This window comes from Callorhinus ursinus, unplaced genomic scaffold (assembly GCF_003265705.2).
Source record: "Callorhinus ursinus isolate GAN/ISIS: 27379988/994484 unplaced genomic scaffold, GSC_fseal_2.0 scaffold85, whole genome shotgun sequence".
NCBI classification, from domain to species: domain Eukaryota; kingdom Metazoa; phylum Chordata; class Mammalia; order Carnivora; family Otariidae; genus Callorhinus; species Callorhinus ursinus.
The window spans coordinates 3,354,012-3,372,299 of record NW_027397147.1 but is presented as its reverse complement, the minus strand read 5'-3'; the positions used below and the strand labels follow the sequence as shown (position 1 = coordinate 3,372,299).

Below are 18,288 nucleotides of genomic sequence, written 5' to 3'. Positions count from 1 at the left end.
AACAATACTGGGCCATGGCCGGCCAAGCTGACACATAAAATTAACCATCTCAGATTCCGTCTTGTTTATTCTGAAACTCTACTCTCAATCTGGATTTGGAACTTCCCCTGCCTACCCTCCCTCCGCTTCTGGTTTCCGGAAACCCTGTTTCCTGCCTCTTCCAAAGCCTGGCTCCTCTGGGCAGCTTGCACTCCCCTCACCTGGCCGTGCTCACCTGGCCGTGCTCTGCCGGGGTCTGTCAGGCTCTCACTGCAAGCCCCTCTCCGGCTCGACCTCTTCCCCCACCACCATTCGCACACACCGCCCAGATGGCGGCCTTTCTAGGACAGCGGGACGGCTCAGACCCAGTTTTCTTCCCCGGGTTCCTACAAACTTCCCCCACCCCCGACACTCTGCCGGCTGAAGCTCCAGAGCAGGAGCTCGCGCTGGTCCTTGCATCGCTGGGGAAACTGCATCTCTCCCATCCCTGAATATGGACCAATTCCGTTTTCCTCAGCAAGTCTTGCAGGGAGGGGCTGCTCCCGAAGGCTGTGACTGGAGGAGGAGGAGGAGGTCCCCAGGCCCCTTGTGAGGAGCAGCCAGCCCTCACCAATGGGGCCACCACAGTTTACAGGACAGCAAGGGTCAGGAGTGCTGGAGGATGGGCGGGAAGCCAGCAGGGCCCAGGGCACTGAGCTAGTGGAGGGCAGCGGGGGAGGGCAGGGCACGCAGGGCCTGTGCAGGCCGAGGGAAGCAGCTTGGGGTTTCTGCTGAGTGCAGGGGAACCACCCCCGGGGCTGAGGGTAACCTGAGAGCTTTTCAGTCGAAGGAGGTAACACTGCATCACGCACAAATACCGCTTTGCCCTGGCCATGCGTCTGGCCACGTCGGGCAGGACGTCTCTCTCTCTCTCTCCCCAACTTTCTAATTTCCCCCTTTAACTTTGACCGAATTGGATTGAATACAGCAGAACTGAGGACATTTTTGTGTGCCTGAGTTTTTGACAGCCCCCGTTTGTGTATGGCAAACGGCACTGATTTTCCACACGGTAAGGACATGGCCAATTTTCAACTTTGTCAAGAAATTGATTTTAAAAAGTTGGTTAAAAAACCAAGTAAGTCAGTGGAACCCTGGGTGGTCCAGTGGTGGGGTAATGTCGTAATGGAGGTCCATGAGTTGGATTCAGCCTACGGACTGCTCAGGTCCCAGGGTCACCTGAAGTTTGTCTTTTCCTATAAGTTGGCTGGACCTCGGATGCAGCTCCCCTCACTGTCCAGAGCTGAGTCCTGCTCTACCAGCATGTTGGGGTGCTTCCCTACCTAGTGGGTCAACAGCCAGCCAGGACAGGAGCATCTCCAAGGCTTGGACGGGGCTCCGAGACTCGGGGAAGTCACTCTCTTGCCCCTTTGCTGGAGCTCAGTCTCTGCTACTCAAGCCGACCAGAACCAAGGGTCGAGCCTGCTTCTCAAAGTGGGGCTCCTGGGCCTCACCATGGCCCGTCGCTCCCACGCATCAGAGCAATGTAACTGGCTACCCGAAACACTTATTTCTAGATGAAAACAGATACCACGGAGAATGCAACATTCCTACGTGGTGTTAACTCTAAAATGCAGAGCTTAAAACTCTGCCCCCAATCCCAAGATGCACTTCCTCCATTCTCTACTGAACTTTAGGGGTGTGTTGGCGGGCGACCTGAGAGCCACTGCGCTAGGACTTCGTTTCCCGTTCCAGGGCCGGGCTGGGGTGCTCTGAAGGCCGGGGGAGAAAGAGGAGTTTGAAGCACCGGGCATGCGGAAGACCCTTAACTTACCACCACAGCCGTTCCCCTTTCCCATGACCTTGTGAATGCCTGCTCGGAGGAAGCCCTGCCAGGGCCCGGGGCTGGGTGTCTGGAAGGGGCCCCCAAAGCTCACTGGGGTTGCGATTCTGGCTCTGGCTCAGTGACCCCGCTGCCTGCATCTGGCACCAAAGGCTCCACAGGAATTGGTCTAAGTTTTGGAGAAGGGGGAGACCAGTGCTCCCATGCTCGGAAATGGTCTTTTAACCCAACAGCGAGCCAACTTGCTCAGTGCGACTTCCATTTGTGTGTGATCCAAACACACAGTCTGCCCCCTTCACCCCCCACCCTTCTTCACGCTCTTCTCTCCGTACCCTTGAACCCAGATTTGACTCGCCGCCCACCTGTCAAGAACTTCACCTCAACTGTCCCCGCTGCACCCAGTTCGACTAGTGGCACTACGGCGATTTTCGGTTCTCAAATGTCAACGGGGGATGGGCTGTCATTCCTTCCAGTATTTACTCGGCACCTACCACGCGTCTGAGCACGTGGCCTACCCAGATGAGCAAGAGCTCAGTCACCAGCCGGTGGCCTGGCCCAGTGCCTCAAGATACTGACCGGAGGGGGGATGACGCTCCCGTAGCAAGCGACTGCGACTGGGGGTGGGACAGAGGTGCCTGCTCGTGCTGGGGACAGCACGTGCACGCGGGTGAGCCGGGCCAGGCACGCTCCCGGGGCTGCGGGAACCTCATGGCTGCTGTGAGCTGTACGTGGGAATAATGCATGACCGGATGTGTGAAAGCGTTTAGAGCGCCTCCTGCAGGCGGGCTGTGACTCGAGGCCATCTGGCCAGGGGAATGTCGAGGGCAGAGTAAGGGCCTGGACTAAGGCTCCAGCAGCTGAGAGAGGTTACAGTGGACTTCGGAGTCACACGGCCGCTCAGGGAACAGAGCTGTAATGATTTAAGGACTAGGCAAAAACCAAAACCACTTTTTAATTTTTTAAATCAAACACTTTATTTCCACATAACAAGCGCAAAAAACTCCCAAACACTTTAACAATACAATTAACGCAGTTATGAATTCAATTATATACTACTCAAAGCCCCAAAAGGTCAATCAGCTTAACGTTCCAAACATTTCCAAACGTGGTTTTTCAAAGCTACCTTTGGTTTTTGGAAAAACCAGTATGGAAGTCAATATACATTGAATGCATTGAACAACATTTGCTTATAGGAAGGTGTCCAACATTAGCTCACACCTGGCAAGCCGGAGCAGGATTTGAAGTCATACGCTGGGATACACACACAGGTTTTGCCCCAGAGCTCCCGCGGTCAGGAGAGAGGGCCATGAAGGGGGAAGAAAAAGGCCAGTCCAGGTTGTGGCATTTCTCATTTTGTAACAGAGGTATGAGAGTTTAACACTAGAACACTGGCAAGTCATTAAGCTTCATGTTCCAAATGGTCTCTTGCTGAGGCTTGAGATGGGCACAAATGGTGGGGAAGATGAAGTCACAGGAGAGCTTTGAGCAACAAGATCCCAAAGATGCTCAGAGAGGGTAGGAAGGAGCAAGCTACAGTTTCCCATTGTCCTCACATTATTTCAGGGTGAAATTGTGGAGAAGTTCGGATAGAATGTTCAAATATTTGCTTAGATTTGTACTCGGTTGCTCTATGAGGACCCTCATATACAGCAACGCTGAAACGTTCATTGTAAAAAAGAGCGTACAAAGAAATTCACAAAAAAGAGACAATTAATGTTGAGCAGCCAAAAAGTCATGGTTTATTATATCGGGAAGGATTTCATAATTCAAACACAACCAAACTGTACATTTTACAATCACATTCTATTTGTAAACAGTTAAAAGCCACTGACTTCTTTTGCATCTTAGGACACAAACAGTTAGATCAAGGCAATGAAATGATGGCAAATTCTGCGCTGTTAAAATGTTTACCCTTGTTTGGCCCGTCTTCTTTGACTAAGCAAGCATTATAATACCATTTGTGGGCAAAAAAAGGGGGCGAGGAGAAAGTAAGTTTAAAAATGGTATAACTCGTTAGTTTGCAACAACATTTAAAATTTTCTTTATACAACGAACAATTCTGTAAGCCCAATACCGGCTACAGTATGCATAGTTACTGATTTCGGCTTTAAGGTACAACAGTTCAACATTAACACAGTCACAGGAGAGCAGAAACAGAGAGAGCCACTTGATGGGGTTACAAAAAATTATCACCTATTGATTATTAGCAAACCATCATCACTCACTAATAAAAAGCATCTGAAAGCAGAATGTCAACTCCAGCTTTAAGCGTTTTTTTGTTTTTTTTCTTTTTTTTGGCAGAGAAAATTCTTTAACAGAGCAATACGTAGTATCAGTGCTAAAAGTTGGGGTTTTCGTGTTTTTTTTTTTCCTATAAGAAACTACAAGGAGATATTTTTTTATTTTTTTATTTTTAAAATTTTTTTTTTTCCTAACTGGGTAACTGGTTTTCCTGAGAACCATGCTCTTGGATTTAGGACAGGAATAGAAAACAAAAGAACATGGCCAAATGCTGCTCCTTTTTCCCAGAGATAGAAAGCATCTTGTAAATCATCCTCCATTGTTTTTTATTTTTTTTTGTCTTTTAAATTTTTTTTAAATGATGGAAGAGTAAACATTTTTTTTTCTCAAAAAACAAACAAAAAAATCTGTAAACAAGAAGGTTCACCGTGGGAACCTTCAAAACAAAATGGAAAGCCTATTCAAAGTGCAGGGCCCGTCCTGGGTGGCAGGGGGGCTGCAAGTCACAGCTGTGGCCACAGTTTTTCAAACTGCAGAGCGAAATTCTTTAGTTTTAGAACATGAAAACACTGGTGCAATACTTTCATTTATAGTCCTACGTCAGCATCAGAACTCGGGTCTTTTAAACTCCACGACACCACAGTAAGGTAGGCAAACATCAAGGCATAGTAGAGAGCGCACACCTTTAAGAACATCCTTGAGTAAACATTTACACCGGAACAGCTGCCCCCCCATATTGCCGATTAGACGAGAGAACATCATTCAGTGCAAAGTTAAAAGCTCATACATTATCAGCCCAAAAAAATGGTTTTAAAAAAAAAAAAAAGAGAGAGAGCGAGAAAGAAAAAGAGAGAGGAAAACGGGGGGTGAGGGATGGGGAAGGAAATTGGGAAGGGAAGGAGAGACAGGGTGGGGAGGAAAAAAAAAAAGAACCCAAAGGCTAAACATGATGAATATACACAAGTGAGCTCATTCTATACGGTTTAGCATGTATGGCGCTATTTGGGAGTGTAAATAGATAGATACCTTTTCACATTATAATATTGGCCTGCATGATTCAAGTATTCAAACTGATATGTTTCAGGGAAAACAAAGTGGAAAATGTGCAGAGAAGAGCTGTTCCCACAGGTGGCCCCTGGCTGCAGGCGGCGAGCCCAACTTAGTGCTCCTTTCTTTACGCTTCTTGAGGTCACAGTTCGTGAGTCTACATTGACACGTTACATGGACTCTCCACCCCCACCCAGGTGGTCAACAGAAAGAAAAGCGTTAATGGGGGATGGGCTGCTAATTCCCCGGGGGTCGCTGCTGCTGGGAGGACCCCACAGGCTTGTGGAATAATGTGGGGTCCCCCAGAGTGAAGTGCCGTGAAGGTCTCCACAGTGAGTTCCCGACAGCCCAGCACCATTCCAGTGATTGAGATCGGTCCGGCTGGAGAACGAGTGGGAACAGTCGAGGGAGCCCAGCCGGCTCTGGCTGGACCCGAGAGACTGCCAGCCGGGAGAAGGGGTCAGAGACTGACTTTGTGCAAAGAAACGGCTGATCTCCTCTTCACTGGCAAACTCAGCAAGAATAGTAGTGTTCCCCAATACACACCTGGAGGGAAGAGACAGAGGGGATGCGGTGAAGACTCGGGGCGTCTCAAGGGTCTGATTCGAAGTGAGGGGAGCACTCAGCCTCTGCTCAAAAGGTGAGGGGAGGAGGGGCGGAGGGGGGTGGTGGCGCCAGGCCTGGCCCAGGGCTCTTCAGGGCCCACGGCAAAACCTGACCCACTCGTGTGGTTGTGGTATCTAGACAGATCAAGGCTTTTTTTGTCTCCTATAAGTGATTTAAGAGATTCGTCTAGGGCCATTTTGAGGGGTGATGCTTCCCCTTAGGCGTACTGACCTTGGAACCCAAGACAGAGCGAGGCTGCCGCATTACGAAGCACTCTTACTGCAGGGCCCCACGTGCTGGCCCGGAGATGACACACAGTCATCAGCTGTTTCCACACACAAGGGAACTCAAACTCTTCCAATCATGAGGGCACCAGACAGCCAACTTACATGTGCAGAGACTTTTGTGCCTTCACTACCTCTTCTTTTGAACTGTAACGGACCAAAGCATTTCCATGTGGGAGGTTCAGGTGGAATGTTATCAGTGGGCCATGCTGCATGCACAGAGTACGCAGAGTTGAGCCATCGATCTAGGAGACAGAGTGTGGGGAGCCGCCAATTAGATGATCTGTCACGAGGACCATCCAGGGAGGTTGTCCCAGGCTGGGACTCTGCTCCTCTCTTTCCTGCCCGAGGTTCTGTGCTCCTGCTGACACTCTTCGCTGGGACTCACTGCTGTGACGGGGTCCAGTGCCCCCCTCCCCACCTCCACTGGTCCCAGAGCCATACCTCTGTGGCCTCTAGATTCCTGGACACTCCCCAGATCCCCACTTCCTTAGTTAGCCATGCCCCTGCTGTGGCTTCATGTCTTCTCTCTTCCCTGCCCTGAGGACAGGATTCATCAAGGCACTGCTCCCTGGGAGAGGAGGGGGTGGGCTCTTAACATCCAGCCTCCAGAGGAGGGGTGGTCCAGGGCCTAAGGAGATTTTCTCATCTACGAGGGCAGACCAGGATTTCTCGACTGCAGTACAAGGACCACCTGCATGAAAGTACAGACCCCGATTCTAGCCCGGACCTACTCCTACTCCAGCAGCATCTCTGGAGCGAGACTGAGGAATCAATTTTGGTCCGCTCCGTGCACATTTTGTAGTGTAAACAAACTGGGGCAGACCACAGCCTGCCTGAGCCATCCAAAGATCATCCTCTGTTACTTCCTCGGCCTGGTCTACTCAGTAGCCTGTGGGAGGCCTGGGTAGGACCTCCTCTCAAGCCTGGAACCCTCTGTTCCCGTGCTACCTGGCCTGTGCCTATTGGCCAGGATGCCTGATATTCTTACCTGAGGTGTAAGGTTCTTTAGAACAAGCCAATTTGTTATTCTCCCTGAGCTGCTCTCACCCCAGCTGGAACCTAAGGACAAAGAAGGGCAAGTCAGTTTTCCACAGCTGGGGCCCGAATGACACTGAGGACAAACACATTCCAGTCAAGTGATGGCTGCTTGGGAGGAGCACCTGGGCCCCTGGCACCCTGCCCTGCCCGCCCAGCCGCCTGCACTTCTACTGCGGCAATTTCCCCGCAGCTCTGGGGGCCGCTCACACCAGCTCTGACCAGGCCTTACTTCCCCAGGCCAGGTGGCTCTGCCTCTGGGGAGAGTGAGCTCAGACAGCCCCCAGCTCATCACACAGCAGGCAAGGGAGCACAAAGGGCCGTATCCCTTTGCCATCCTTTGGCAAAGCTAAAACGATCTCAAAATAGAACTTCTGGGGAAAGGCCTCGGTTGTGATGATCTAAGGTATGGTCTGATGACTCTGCAGGCATATGTCACAGGGTGTCAATCTCTAAGGGGATTTAAAAACCTTCAATCAGTGTCCCTCAATAGACAAATGAATAAGGAAAATGTGGCATAAATACACAATGGAGTATTACTCAGGCACAAACAAGGATGAGATCTTGCCTCATGTGACAACATGGATGGCCCTAGAAGGTATTATGCTAACTGAAATACGTCCGAGAAAGGCAAATACCATACGATCTCACTTGTATGTGGAACTTAAAAAAAAAAAAACAAAACAAACAAAGCTGGATCAGACCTATAAATACAGAGAGCAAACTGAAGGTTGCTGGGGCAAGGGTGGTGGGGGTTGGGGTGGGTAAAATGGGAGGGGGAGAGGGAGGTCCAGGCTTCCAGTTAGGGAATGAAGAAGATACAGGAAAAGGTTCAGCATGGGGAATACAGTCGATGGTACTGGAATAGTGTGTGGGGACAGATGGTAGCTACACTTGAGGTGAGCACAGCGTCACGTAGAGACCTGCTGAATCACTGGTCGTACGTCTGAAACTACCGCATGCTGTGTGTCCACTGGACTTCAATCGGAAAGAGTGAGCTTGCAATCGCCCAGATGTTTCTGTGTCTGGCTGGCTCCCGAGGAGCTCCCAGACTGACCTTCCTGCTCAGCCCCAGGGCGCCCGAGCTCCCAGCAGCACGACTTTTGGATCCAGTCGTTCCTGAGTGTCTGAGGTACCTCAGCAACACGTCGGCGTGCCTGAGGAAGACTGCGCTGTGACATGGCGCCTGCCTACTCATCTCTCCCTGCACTGGCTCACCCCAACCCCAAGTCTCTGGCAACTCCCACAGGACTGCTAGCGCTTTCCTGGCCTGCTTGCCTTGGCATACGTGTCCTCTCTGCTTTGCCTGGTCGACCCTTACTCGGTTCCACCAGCCCCCCTGAGTGCGGGGCCCCGGGGACCGTATCCTCTCCCGTCACCGTGCCACCACCGGCCATGCAGCTGGTGCCCAGAAGCGCCTGCGGCCCGAAAGAACCGCTCACACAGGACACCGACTACATTCATGTGCATTCAGTAGCTGTATCCTTTCATGGAATCAAAACTCCACTCCCCGTCCCTTAGAACTTTTTCCCAAAGGAAACACTGGCAAGCTTTCTTTCACCCAATCACCTATCTAAAGCTTGGACATCGCTATGAAGTTTTTACTATTTTCAGCCTAGAGATGAGAAGGTCTGCTACAGTTCTGGGATGGAGGAGAATGAAGACCAAGACTGTTTACTGGTACAACTGGTAGACAGCTAGTTCAATCTGTGTGTGTGAGTGTCAGCGTGGGGACACAATGCCAGTCCGAATGCAGTGCGAGTCGTGTGCAGGAAGAGCAGGAAGGGGACGCCGGGGGGCGGTTTTCCTGGGACTGCTGGCCCCGCATGGTTAACTCCCAGTACCTCCTTCCACTCTCACATGTCCCTGCTGAAATCATACACGGTCAGGCCCAGCTGCCACCCAAACAGGCCCAGCCGGGCTGCTCCCCCTTCCCCAGCCTCTCTGCCCAGCACGCTGCGACCCTGCGTGCCTGCCACGAGCAGGACGTGAGCAGATGTCCTCAGGCTCCGGGGAACTTCTGAAAGAGACGTGACGTCCATTCTGTTAACCTGACCACTGACTAGTGTGGCTTTGGCCACGTGTTCTTAAGTAAACCAGGTACATTTTCAAGTAAAATTTAAGACTCACAAAGACCTAAAAATTGCGGAAGATGGCAATGTGCGGGGAGTCGCACGTCTAAGTTTGAATCCTACTTTATAGCGGGTAACGCACAGGTCTCTGTTAGACTGAACTGTGCATTCCTGTTCAGCAAAGAAACAGCAAGAAACCATCCCGAGCATCATGTTCGTCTCACCTGGGGTGTACCTGGCGTCAGAATTCCCCCATCCTCCACCTACACGAAGGGGAGAGTTATCCCACGTAGACAAGGGTGGCTTCTGACCAGTCAGTCCCGGAGGTGGGCGGGACGGAGCAGTGATGTTTTTAGGTGGTAAAGGGACCTTCCACAGCTCATGAGCCAGAGAGGTGTTTGTAACTGAACCAGGAGACCATGTCAATTTGGAATCACTATTTCTGGCTACTCACAGGGAAAAAACACAGGGGGGGGGGGGGGGGGAGATAATGCTTTTAGCAAAGAGAAAATTTAAATAACGACAGCACCCAATTCTCCCCCCAAAAGAAACTCTATTAAAAGTCCCCAACTCAAACCGCCAAAAAAACCCCACAAAAGCCAAAAGCTGCTCCCTTGACTCAAAACACTCAAACCATTGGTCTATTAAAAATTTCAAGACTTATGAAATTCTTAGCCCAGTGTACAAAACTATACTGCAACCAAAATCAAAACAAAACAAAAAACACTGCTTTCAACCGGTCTAAAACAGCAACTGGGAACTCCTTACCTTTATGACCATAACTGAGTCACTTGAGAGCGTCACATAGGTCATTAAATACATTTTAGAACTCTGATTTACACATGGGAAAAAGGACCACAAAAGTGGCCCCAACTCAGGGAGAGTCCTCACAGCCGACGTCCACCGGGCACCTCTCCGTGCCGAGCAGCACTTGGTGCGACTAGCTCTAGTCCTGACACACAGCCTACCGAGGTCAGGGAGGTTAACAACTTGCCTATGGGTCCTGTGCACAGCCAAGATTCAACCCCAGGCCTGTGTAGCTTTAAAAAAAAAAAGAGGAGGAGGAGAAGAAAGCTCACTTCCTGATGTGTGCTGCCTCATGGCCATGGGGGTGTGCAACTCGTTCAACATAATCCTACAAAACCACAAGGGGGCAGAAGTGGATGGAAAATTCTGTAACTTCTGTCACTGTTCACTATGTTTCTACTTGATTCATAAAGTGAACATCCTTTAAGTCAGCGAGACTGGAAGTGTGGTGGGAAGCTTGGTCACCACACGGGCTCTCACTGGTCTCTGACAGAACAAGCACAGAAATGCAGAGCGAGCATCCAAAAGCAGACCGCAACCAGACATGGCCCCAGCTCCCAAGTATGATCACTTTTCCAGCAATTCCAAGGTCACGTTTGCTATACGTTACAGAAATATCAGTCTGCCAAGGATTGGAAATTACAAAAATAAAAGCTGCCTCATTTGAGAATTGCTTCGAATGAAACTGCATTTAACGAGCTGGCTCTCAGACGAGAGAGCGAGAGCGGCTCAGGGAAAGGGGACTGTTTTAGAAATGACTGCTGGGTCCAGTCAATCTCAGAAAGGGACAAATGGTGCTACAAGTCTCTTCTCAGGTTCCAAAATATACTCTCCTACCTCCCCGAGAAGACTTCAGGTAAAGAGCAGACTGCCCCACAGCAGCCCCAGCCACAGGTGCTGAGTACCCCACTCCTCTGACAGGGCATCGGCAAGCCCAGGATAAGGCCCACCTGAAGTGCTTTGTGCTGTACTGCTGAGGGGAACGTTGTAGTTGGAGGCACGAATGGATGACCAGGCACTAGTTGAAGGCAGCGTGGTGTTCAAGGATGAGGATGACCCTATGTGGGGGAAGAGCCCGGTTAGTTATCCCCAGAGCAAGGGGCATGGCGCTTGAAGAATGAGCAGAAGCTTCCGGTGAGGGAAACGGATGCTGGGGTCCCAGGACGGTGCCCATGACTGCACCTTCCTTCCTGCCTTCACGACAGCATGCCCAGGGGGCTGGCTCACTGTTCTGACTGTGGCTCAGCGAGGTAGCTTCCCTCCTCTGCCTGACACTGAGACCACACTGGCTCTGCGTCCCACTTTGGGCTCCAGAAGAAGGGCTAGGTCCTCCTGCCCCCAAACCCCTGACTGAACTCCAGCGACTTCTCACCAGACCACCCCCTCCCCCCGGGGCAGCCTGGCACCAGCAGGCCCTCACCCTCCATCATGCCCCACAGCAGCCTCCCCAAACCTAGGCTTTCCCCCTATGTTCGAAACCCCCTCGACTACTAGTCCCCGCTCCAGGCTGGACTGTCGTCTGGATCTGTAATAACTCCGACCTAGCCTCCCACTCCATCCCTTCTGCTCGCCACTGTCAGACTACCTGCCTTCAATGGCAAGACTTCCACTCAAAACCTTCAATGGTTCTTGTCTTCTAACATCAAATCTAAACTCCTCTCCTGACTAACAATCTTCCACAAAGAAGCCTATTTCTGCAAGCTGCCAGATTCTTCCATTAACTACATACAAGGCCATGAGGCTCTCCCCTTGGCTCTGTCCCTGTTCTGCTGGGACAGCGATAGGTACTTTATTTCTATACAGTGGTCTGTTCAGCCATTTTAGAATGAGGATTCTTTCCTTACCATTGTGATACGGCAAACACCTCTTAACAAAATGATATACTTAACGTAAAATGCAGTTTTATGTGTCATAAACTGTTTAGAGGAATAGGAGGATGTAGGTTTCGAACGGAAACAAAGGACTTTCTCTCACTCCCTTCGCCTTCCTTCAGGTGCATGCAGAGAATACTTTAAATGACTGCGGTGAGGGAAAACTATACGGTAGGTGGTAGGATGACTGTGTTTGATAACCCATTAAAAAGTGCATCCGAACTGGAGGGACCCTTACATTGGTCTTAATTTACACTTTTGGAGAGACAAAGAAAGCTAAATTGCTTCCTCACACAAAAGTTCCTTAATAAGAATGTATAAATGAATGATAATATAACATCTTTTATATGAAACACCCATTTCTTAATCACAACACTGAAACTTGTTATAAAGTAGGTAACAACCTTTCAGTTGCTACTATAATTCATGGAAAGCAAATTTTGTTGGTCCTTTGTGTTAGGTGAATGTATATGTTTACTATATCAAATTATAATAAATCCTCATCATTTTTAAAGTGGCAAAAAACCACCTATGGGAAAATTGAGAATTCACTTTTTATTTTCATGACTCCCTCGGATGTCAGATGCTGTGATGGGCTGAAAGTATCACATCCTCTGTGAACCATCCTTAAACTTTAGCGTCATCCGGCATCATTCAGAAATTCTGTCTTGTACCCGCCTACGTACCACTGTTCCTGTCCCTGAGGTGGTCAACTTCCCGCACAGTATTAATTGAAAGATTGTTTATGACACTGCCAGGAGTGACGTAAGGGTCAGTTTCAGGGTCAATGTTTGGATAACCTTTCCATGGTTCACCAGGGCGAAATTCTGGAAATGAAAACTTAAAATTAGTTCAGGCTTAATCATCACTTAGAGATCCATTATTAAATAAGCAAAACTTGTATTCCTAAAGCCTATGCAATTATCAAATATTTTCCAGTTAATGCCAGCACTCTGAGAGACTGATTCAGTACTACTATTAGTGTAGCATAAGCTGCTGTTTATGAATAACTTGCGTATTTCTGCAACTGGAATCATTTCTTGGGGTTTATATATTTTTTAAACAGTAACATTTTACTTTTTGAATTTATTTTATTTTTAAAAGATTTTATTTATTTGACAGAGAGAGAGAGAGAGAACAAGCACATGAGGATAAGCAAGGGGAGAGGGAGAAGCAGACTCCCCACCGAGCAGGGAGCCCGATGTGGGGCTCGATCCCAGGACCCCGAGATCATGACCTGAGCCGAAGGTAAACGCTCAAGCGACTGAGCCACCCAGGCACCCCAAAAGCAGAATCTTAAAAATAATAATAATAAGGGCACCTAGGTGGCTCAGTCGGTTGAGTGCCTGCCTTCGGCTCAGGTTATGATCTTGGATATCAGGGTCCTGGGCTCAAACCCTACATTGTGCTTCCTGCTCGGCAGGGAGTCAGCTTCTCTCTCTCCGTCTTTCCCCCTGCTCGTGCTCTCTCACACTCTCTCAAATAAATAAAATCTTAAAAAAAAAAAAAAAGATTTTATTTTTAAGCTCTATACCCAATGTGAGGCTCAAACTTATAACCCCGAGATCAAGAGTTGTGTGCTCTACCGGCTGAGCCAGCCAGGCGCCCCTAACGGTAACATTTTAAATGCTTTATTAAATCACAAGCCATAGCAAAGCAAACAGAAAAAAAGGCTGTAAGTCCATTCCTGGTAATGCTTCAGTCCAGACCCCTGGTGCTGATGAAGAGGAACCCGGAACAAAGGTTTTATTTTATTCCTCATGCCGGCCGGCGGGACTCCTTCCCCCTTCACTGCCTGGAGCATAAAGGCACTGGTGACAGGCTAGACTGGCTCCTCTGCCTGAGCCCTGATGCTCAGCTTTCCGTGCGTCCTGTGTGCATCCTTCCTACCCGTGGCAGAGCTCAGGCCGGTCCGCCCGAACGGGCCTATATCACTAGCGCATCTAGCGGTAATGACAAGTAAGGGAAGCAGAGTCTCGTGAAAGAAGCGGTCAGCACTTTACCTGGTGGCCAGTTAACACTGCTAGAGCCGTTAGGCGATTTGGCACGTGGCCAGCCATCTCCTATTGAACCCGGAGGGCTGGCTGGAGAAGTACTGCTGTTCATAAAGTCATAGGGAACAAATGGAGACTCTTCCAGCCTGAAACCACTTGAAATAGCACCTAAAGAGAGAAAAAATAATAGTGAATGTGAGGCAAAATACATGAGTGAATTTATTTCTTGTAGTTTTTCAAGTATCACCAGGATACCCTGTATGAGATCTGTGGGTTCCAAACTGCATTCTGTAGACAGTGTGAAAAGTCAAGGAGGAAAGCAAGCTCTGAACTCTTCCAGACGTCAATCACTTTTAACTCTCTTATGTCCTGAGATCTAAACATTATCATAGTGAATTTTATTTCAAGGAGGATAAGAAGGATCATAATCATCAATAAGTGACCAGAGTATGGGTCCCAGTTTATTTCCAAATCATTAAAACACCCGTATTTTGCGTGTGTTGTTGGTGAATGAGGAGCACCAGGGGGAAGAAATACAACGGTAAAGAAAGAATTGTGGTGGAGAACATTCTAAGTGGCAGAGAGGTGTACCCGAGAATCCAGGAACTGGCTCTCACCCCTGTATATAATGAAAACAAATATCCTTTTCGATGAGGAGGTTTACATTTCTACCTATACACACTCCCTTATGATTATACACAGCATCAGTAAAGATACCTGTTACCCAAATGAGTGTGAAATCCCACAAAAAGACAACTTATTTTTGCTTAGAAATGGTCATTTGTTTTCCAGCGATTTATTCTCCACACTCATCTTTGAGCACATCTTAAAATGACTAATGCTTGACACACGCAGCAAGCACACCCCTCCCTCAGTGGACCAGCTCCGGCAGCCACGCTAAGTGCTGGCCCCGGGGAGGCGGGCGGACGCTGGGGCAGGTCATCCCCACAGCCCGGGGAGTGGGCCGAGCACAGATAGGGCAACGGGAGGGGTGGGGGGGGGGGCCGCGCTGGCGTGAAGAAAGGGTCCAGGGAGGAGATGCCAGGCAGTGGGCACAGCCTGCACAAAGACCCGAGGACAAAAGCAGCTTGGCCTGTGTGAGGAACGGAAAGGCTGTTTTGTCTAAAACCAGTCAGCGGGAGAGTGAAGAACATGAGGGCGTTGCAGAGATGACCCGGTAGGTCCTGAGGTGAGGAGTGCCTGCTCCCGCTGCCCTTGGCCCTGCCTGTCCCCTGAAGGCATCAGATTTTGCAACACCCTCATGCGGGGCTTTGCAGGACACAGCAAGGGCTGTAAGGAGAGAAGTTAGACAACCTGATCCATGTGAGGTCCCTGCTGCTGGCGTGTGGAGAACGGAAGCAGGGGAGCCAAGACCGTGAGGCGGCTGCTGAGGTGGTGAGGTGCTACGGATGCTCGGACTGTGCATTTTGGAAGGAGAATGGGCACTATTCACAGATGGACTGATGTGGAAGTCGGAGAAAGGAAGAAATCGAGAACATCTTTTTTTTAAAGATTTTTTATTTATTTGACAGAGAGAGAGAGACAGCGAGAGAGGGAACACAAACAGGGGGAGTGAGAGAGGGAGGAGCAGGCTTCCTGCCCAGCAGGGAGCCCGATGCGCGATTCGATCCCAGGACCCTGAGATCATGACCTGAGCCGAAGGCAGTCGCTTAACCAACTGAGCCACCCCAGGTGCCCCTTGAGAACATCTCTTACACCCAGATAGGCAGCACAGGATGGCTGGATAAACCAAATGCGGCATCATCCAACACAACTGTAAAAGGAACGAGCGCTAATGCACATTTCAACACAGATGACCCTTGAAAACATTACGCCCCCAAAAGGCCAGTCACAAAGGACCAGATAATACATGCTTCCAGTGACGCGAGCAGTCCAGTGAGGCAAAGCCACCGAAAACAGACTTGTGTTTCTGCATGGCTGGGAGGGAAGGGAAGTCCGGGAGGGGCGGGGAGCAACCCCTCAGGGACTCTTCTGGGACCGGGGAAACGTTCGACTCCCATGACTCAGAGTATATCAAAATCCACCGAATGGAACACTTTATCAAGAGAATTGTATTATACTTAAATTATATGTATTATAAGTAAATAAACTTACGAGAGAGAGAGAGAGAGAGAGGATCTCTCTCAAGCTTCTAGCTTCAATAACCCGATAGAAGGAGGCACACCTGCTAGCTGAGGAGGAGCGAGGGGTGAGGAGGAAAACCAAACATCCGCCCATTCGTGCCAGCTCTGAGGCAGGTCTGAGGAAAAGCCCTGGTCACAGATGCTGTGAGCTCCCAGAGAAACACAGCAGAGCCCTGAATATTGCTTTAGCCTCGTTTACTCAGTGACCAACGTTCCCCTGGAAGCAGTCACAACACCCAAGCTTCTGTATCAGTGACTCGGGGGCAGAGACGGCCTAATGAGACCTCAGGGCACCATCCCTGGTGGGCGCTAACCCATCCGTGACTAGGGCCTAGTTAGTCCACCAATTCCAACCCCTCTCTTCTCTGACTTCCTTATCTAGTTACTTTTATCTGAATGAACTGTGTATCTTTTCTGTAAAGTGAATTAAAACCACTTGGGAGCTCAGTGGTATGAATAAAGTAGCAGTAGCAAGCAATACAGTAAGCGAACAGAGATGCCACATTTTAAGTGATTAATTCTACTCTAAGAATCTGAGCTGATAAAAGTATTCCTCCCTTTCAGTACAAAAAATCCATTTCTACTTATTAAAACTTCATTTTATTAAAAAGGAAAATAGGCTTGACCCAGAGGCAGCTATGATCCAATCATATTCTATTAACCGCTACATGGGAGAAGGTGCGGAAAATGGAAGGTATGTTTGTCCAGGTGACAGGTGCAGCTGGATGCAAGCAGGCTGGATTCGCATGGACACACGCTGTTCTTAGAGGCAGGCGTGGGGGGAGCCAACAGTGGAGGCGGCAACAATAAGGAAGCCCCCACCGATGGGCCACTTAGTGTCTTACCCTGTCCTGGTGCATCAGTGCGTCACAGGTGTTGCCTCATTCATCCTCGAGCACCACAGGAGGTACTATATTATATTCCCATTTAGCAGATAAAGGTTAAATTACTTGACCGTAGCTAATAAGCAACACAGCAAGCTCTCAAATCCAGGGTCTGTATTAATCTGCCATTTTGTCACCCGAGTCAACTACCATTCCCACTTTTTTTTTTTTTTTAAGATTTTATTTATTTATCAGAGAGAAAGAGAGAGAGCGAGCAAGCACAAGCAGGGGGTGGAGCAGAGGGAGAGGCAGGCAGGCTCCCCAGTGAGCAAGGAGCCCAATGCGGGACTTGATCCCAGGGGCCTGGGATCATGATCTGAGCCGAAGGCAGACGCCCAACCAACTGAACCACCCAGGTGTCCCTACAATTCCCACTCTTAAGAAAAAATCCAGGGGCGCCTGGGTGGCTCAGTCGTTAAGCATCTGCCTTCAGCTCGGGTCATGATCCCGGGGTCCTGGGATCGAGCCCCACATCAGGCTCCCTGCTCCACAGGAAACCTGCTTCTCCCTCTCCCGCTCCCCCTGCTTGTGTTCCCTCCCTCACTGTGTCTCTCTCTGTCAAAAAAAAAAAAAAAAAGAAAAGAAAAGAAAAATTCCAAATGTGATGTGCCACCGAGTGGCAAATTCAACTTAGAATTCAGGTCTGTTTGATTTAGGGTCCAATGTTCTTTCTACCACATGTCAATTTCACCTTCAATTTCCGATAATCATCAGTCCAATGTTTACAAACCAGCAAACTGACCTTTAAGCCAAGTTTAGTCAAATAAAGTTTCAGGATAAAATCCAACAGAAAGGAATGAACGTCACAAAAATGTCCTTTTGGTATTAATCAGAGGAACAGATGTCGCTTAAGCTTGAAAGTAGAGAGGCTCTTTCTGGCTCCCCTCCCATTATCTTAAATCACTAAGTCCTATCAATTCTGCTTCCTACAGTTGTTTTGTTTTGTTTTTTGGCACAACTGTAAAGATTTCTAAATTATTTTGTTTTCGGTCCCTTGCATGCAGCCAAGATTTGGATTCTGCTTTATGATTCAATGTGAATTTCTTTTTTTAAATAAATTAGTTCGGCCCATGTATATTTATCAATTTGGCGTATATTTGGTTCCAGTTTCTCATTATTTTATATGATGCCTTTTATTTCTTTGTAGATTCTTTAAAAACTCTTTGAAAACGTGGTATCTATCTTTTCTGAAAATGTGGAGGGCTTCTATTTTTGTTTTAGTGGGTGTCTTTTTAACTTGTTTAATCTTGTCTTCAAAAAATTTTTACTGAAATATAGCTGACATAGAACACTGTATTAGTTTCAAGTGTACAACATGATGATTCGGTATCTGTATATACTGTGAAATGAAGGCACAGTTCTTGATGGCAGAGCACTGCTACACTGGGTCAGGCTACAGCCGTCCCCCTCCACTCCCCAGGTGGCCACACTGCAGCCAGAATAATCCCCAAACACACATCATGCCACTTCCGGCCTAACACACTGCAACAGTGAGCCCTCCA

At 48.9% G+C, this 18,288-nt stretch overlaps 1 protein-coding gene across 8 annotated transcripts in view; it reads right to left on the bottom strand.

Moving 5' to 3' along the window:
• Positions 1–2,746: 2,746 nt before the first annotated feature.
• TNRC6A (trinucleotide repeat containing adaptor 6A) overlaps positions 2,747–18,288 on the bottom strand; it is an 84,678-nt gene continuing 69,136 nt past the window's right edge. For 6 of the 8 annotated variants that reach the window (XM_073887972.1, XM_073887976.1, XM_025855480.2 and 3 more), the window contains 7 exons: positions 13,768–13,926; positions 12,451–12,591; positions 10,844–10,951; positions 9,311–9,532; positions 6,968–7,038; positions 6,082–6,221; positions 2,747–5,632 (listed from right to left, as the gene is read on the bottom strand). In XM_073887972.1, coding sequence (XP_073744073.1) covers positions 5,257–5,632; positions 6,082–6,221; positions 6,968–7,038; positions 9,311–9,532; positions 10,844–10,951; positions 12,451–12,591; positions 13,768–13,926 — 1,217 coding nt within the window. In that variant the 3' untranslated portion in view covers positions 2,747–5,256. Of the gene's footprint in view, positions 5,633–6,081; positions 6,222–6,244; positions 6,548–6,967; positions 7,039–9,310; positions 9,533–10,843; positions 10,952–12,450; positions 12,592–13,767; positions 13,927–18,288 lie in introns of those variants that run through there. The other 2 variants (XM_073887974.1, XM_025855481.2) reach the window with 2 other exon arrangements.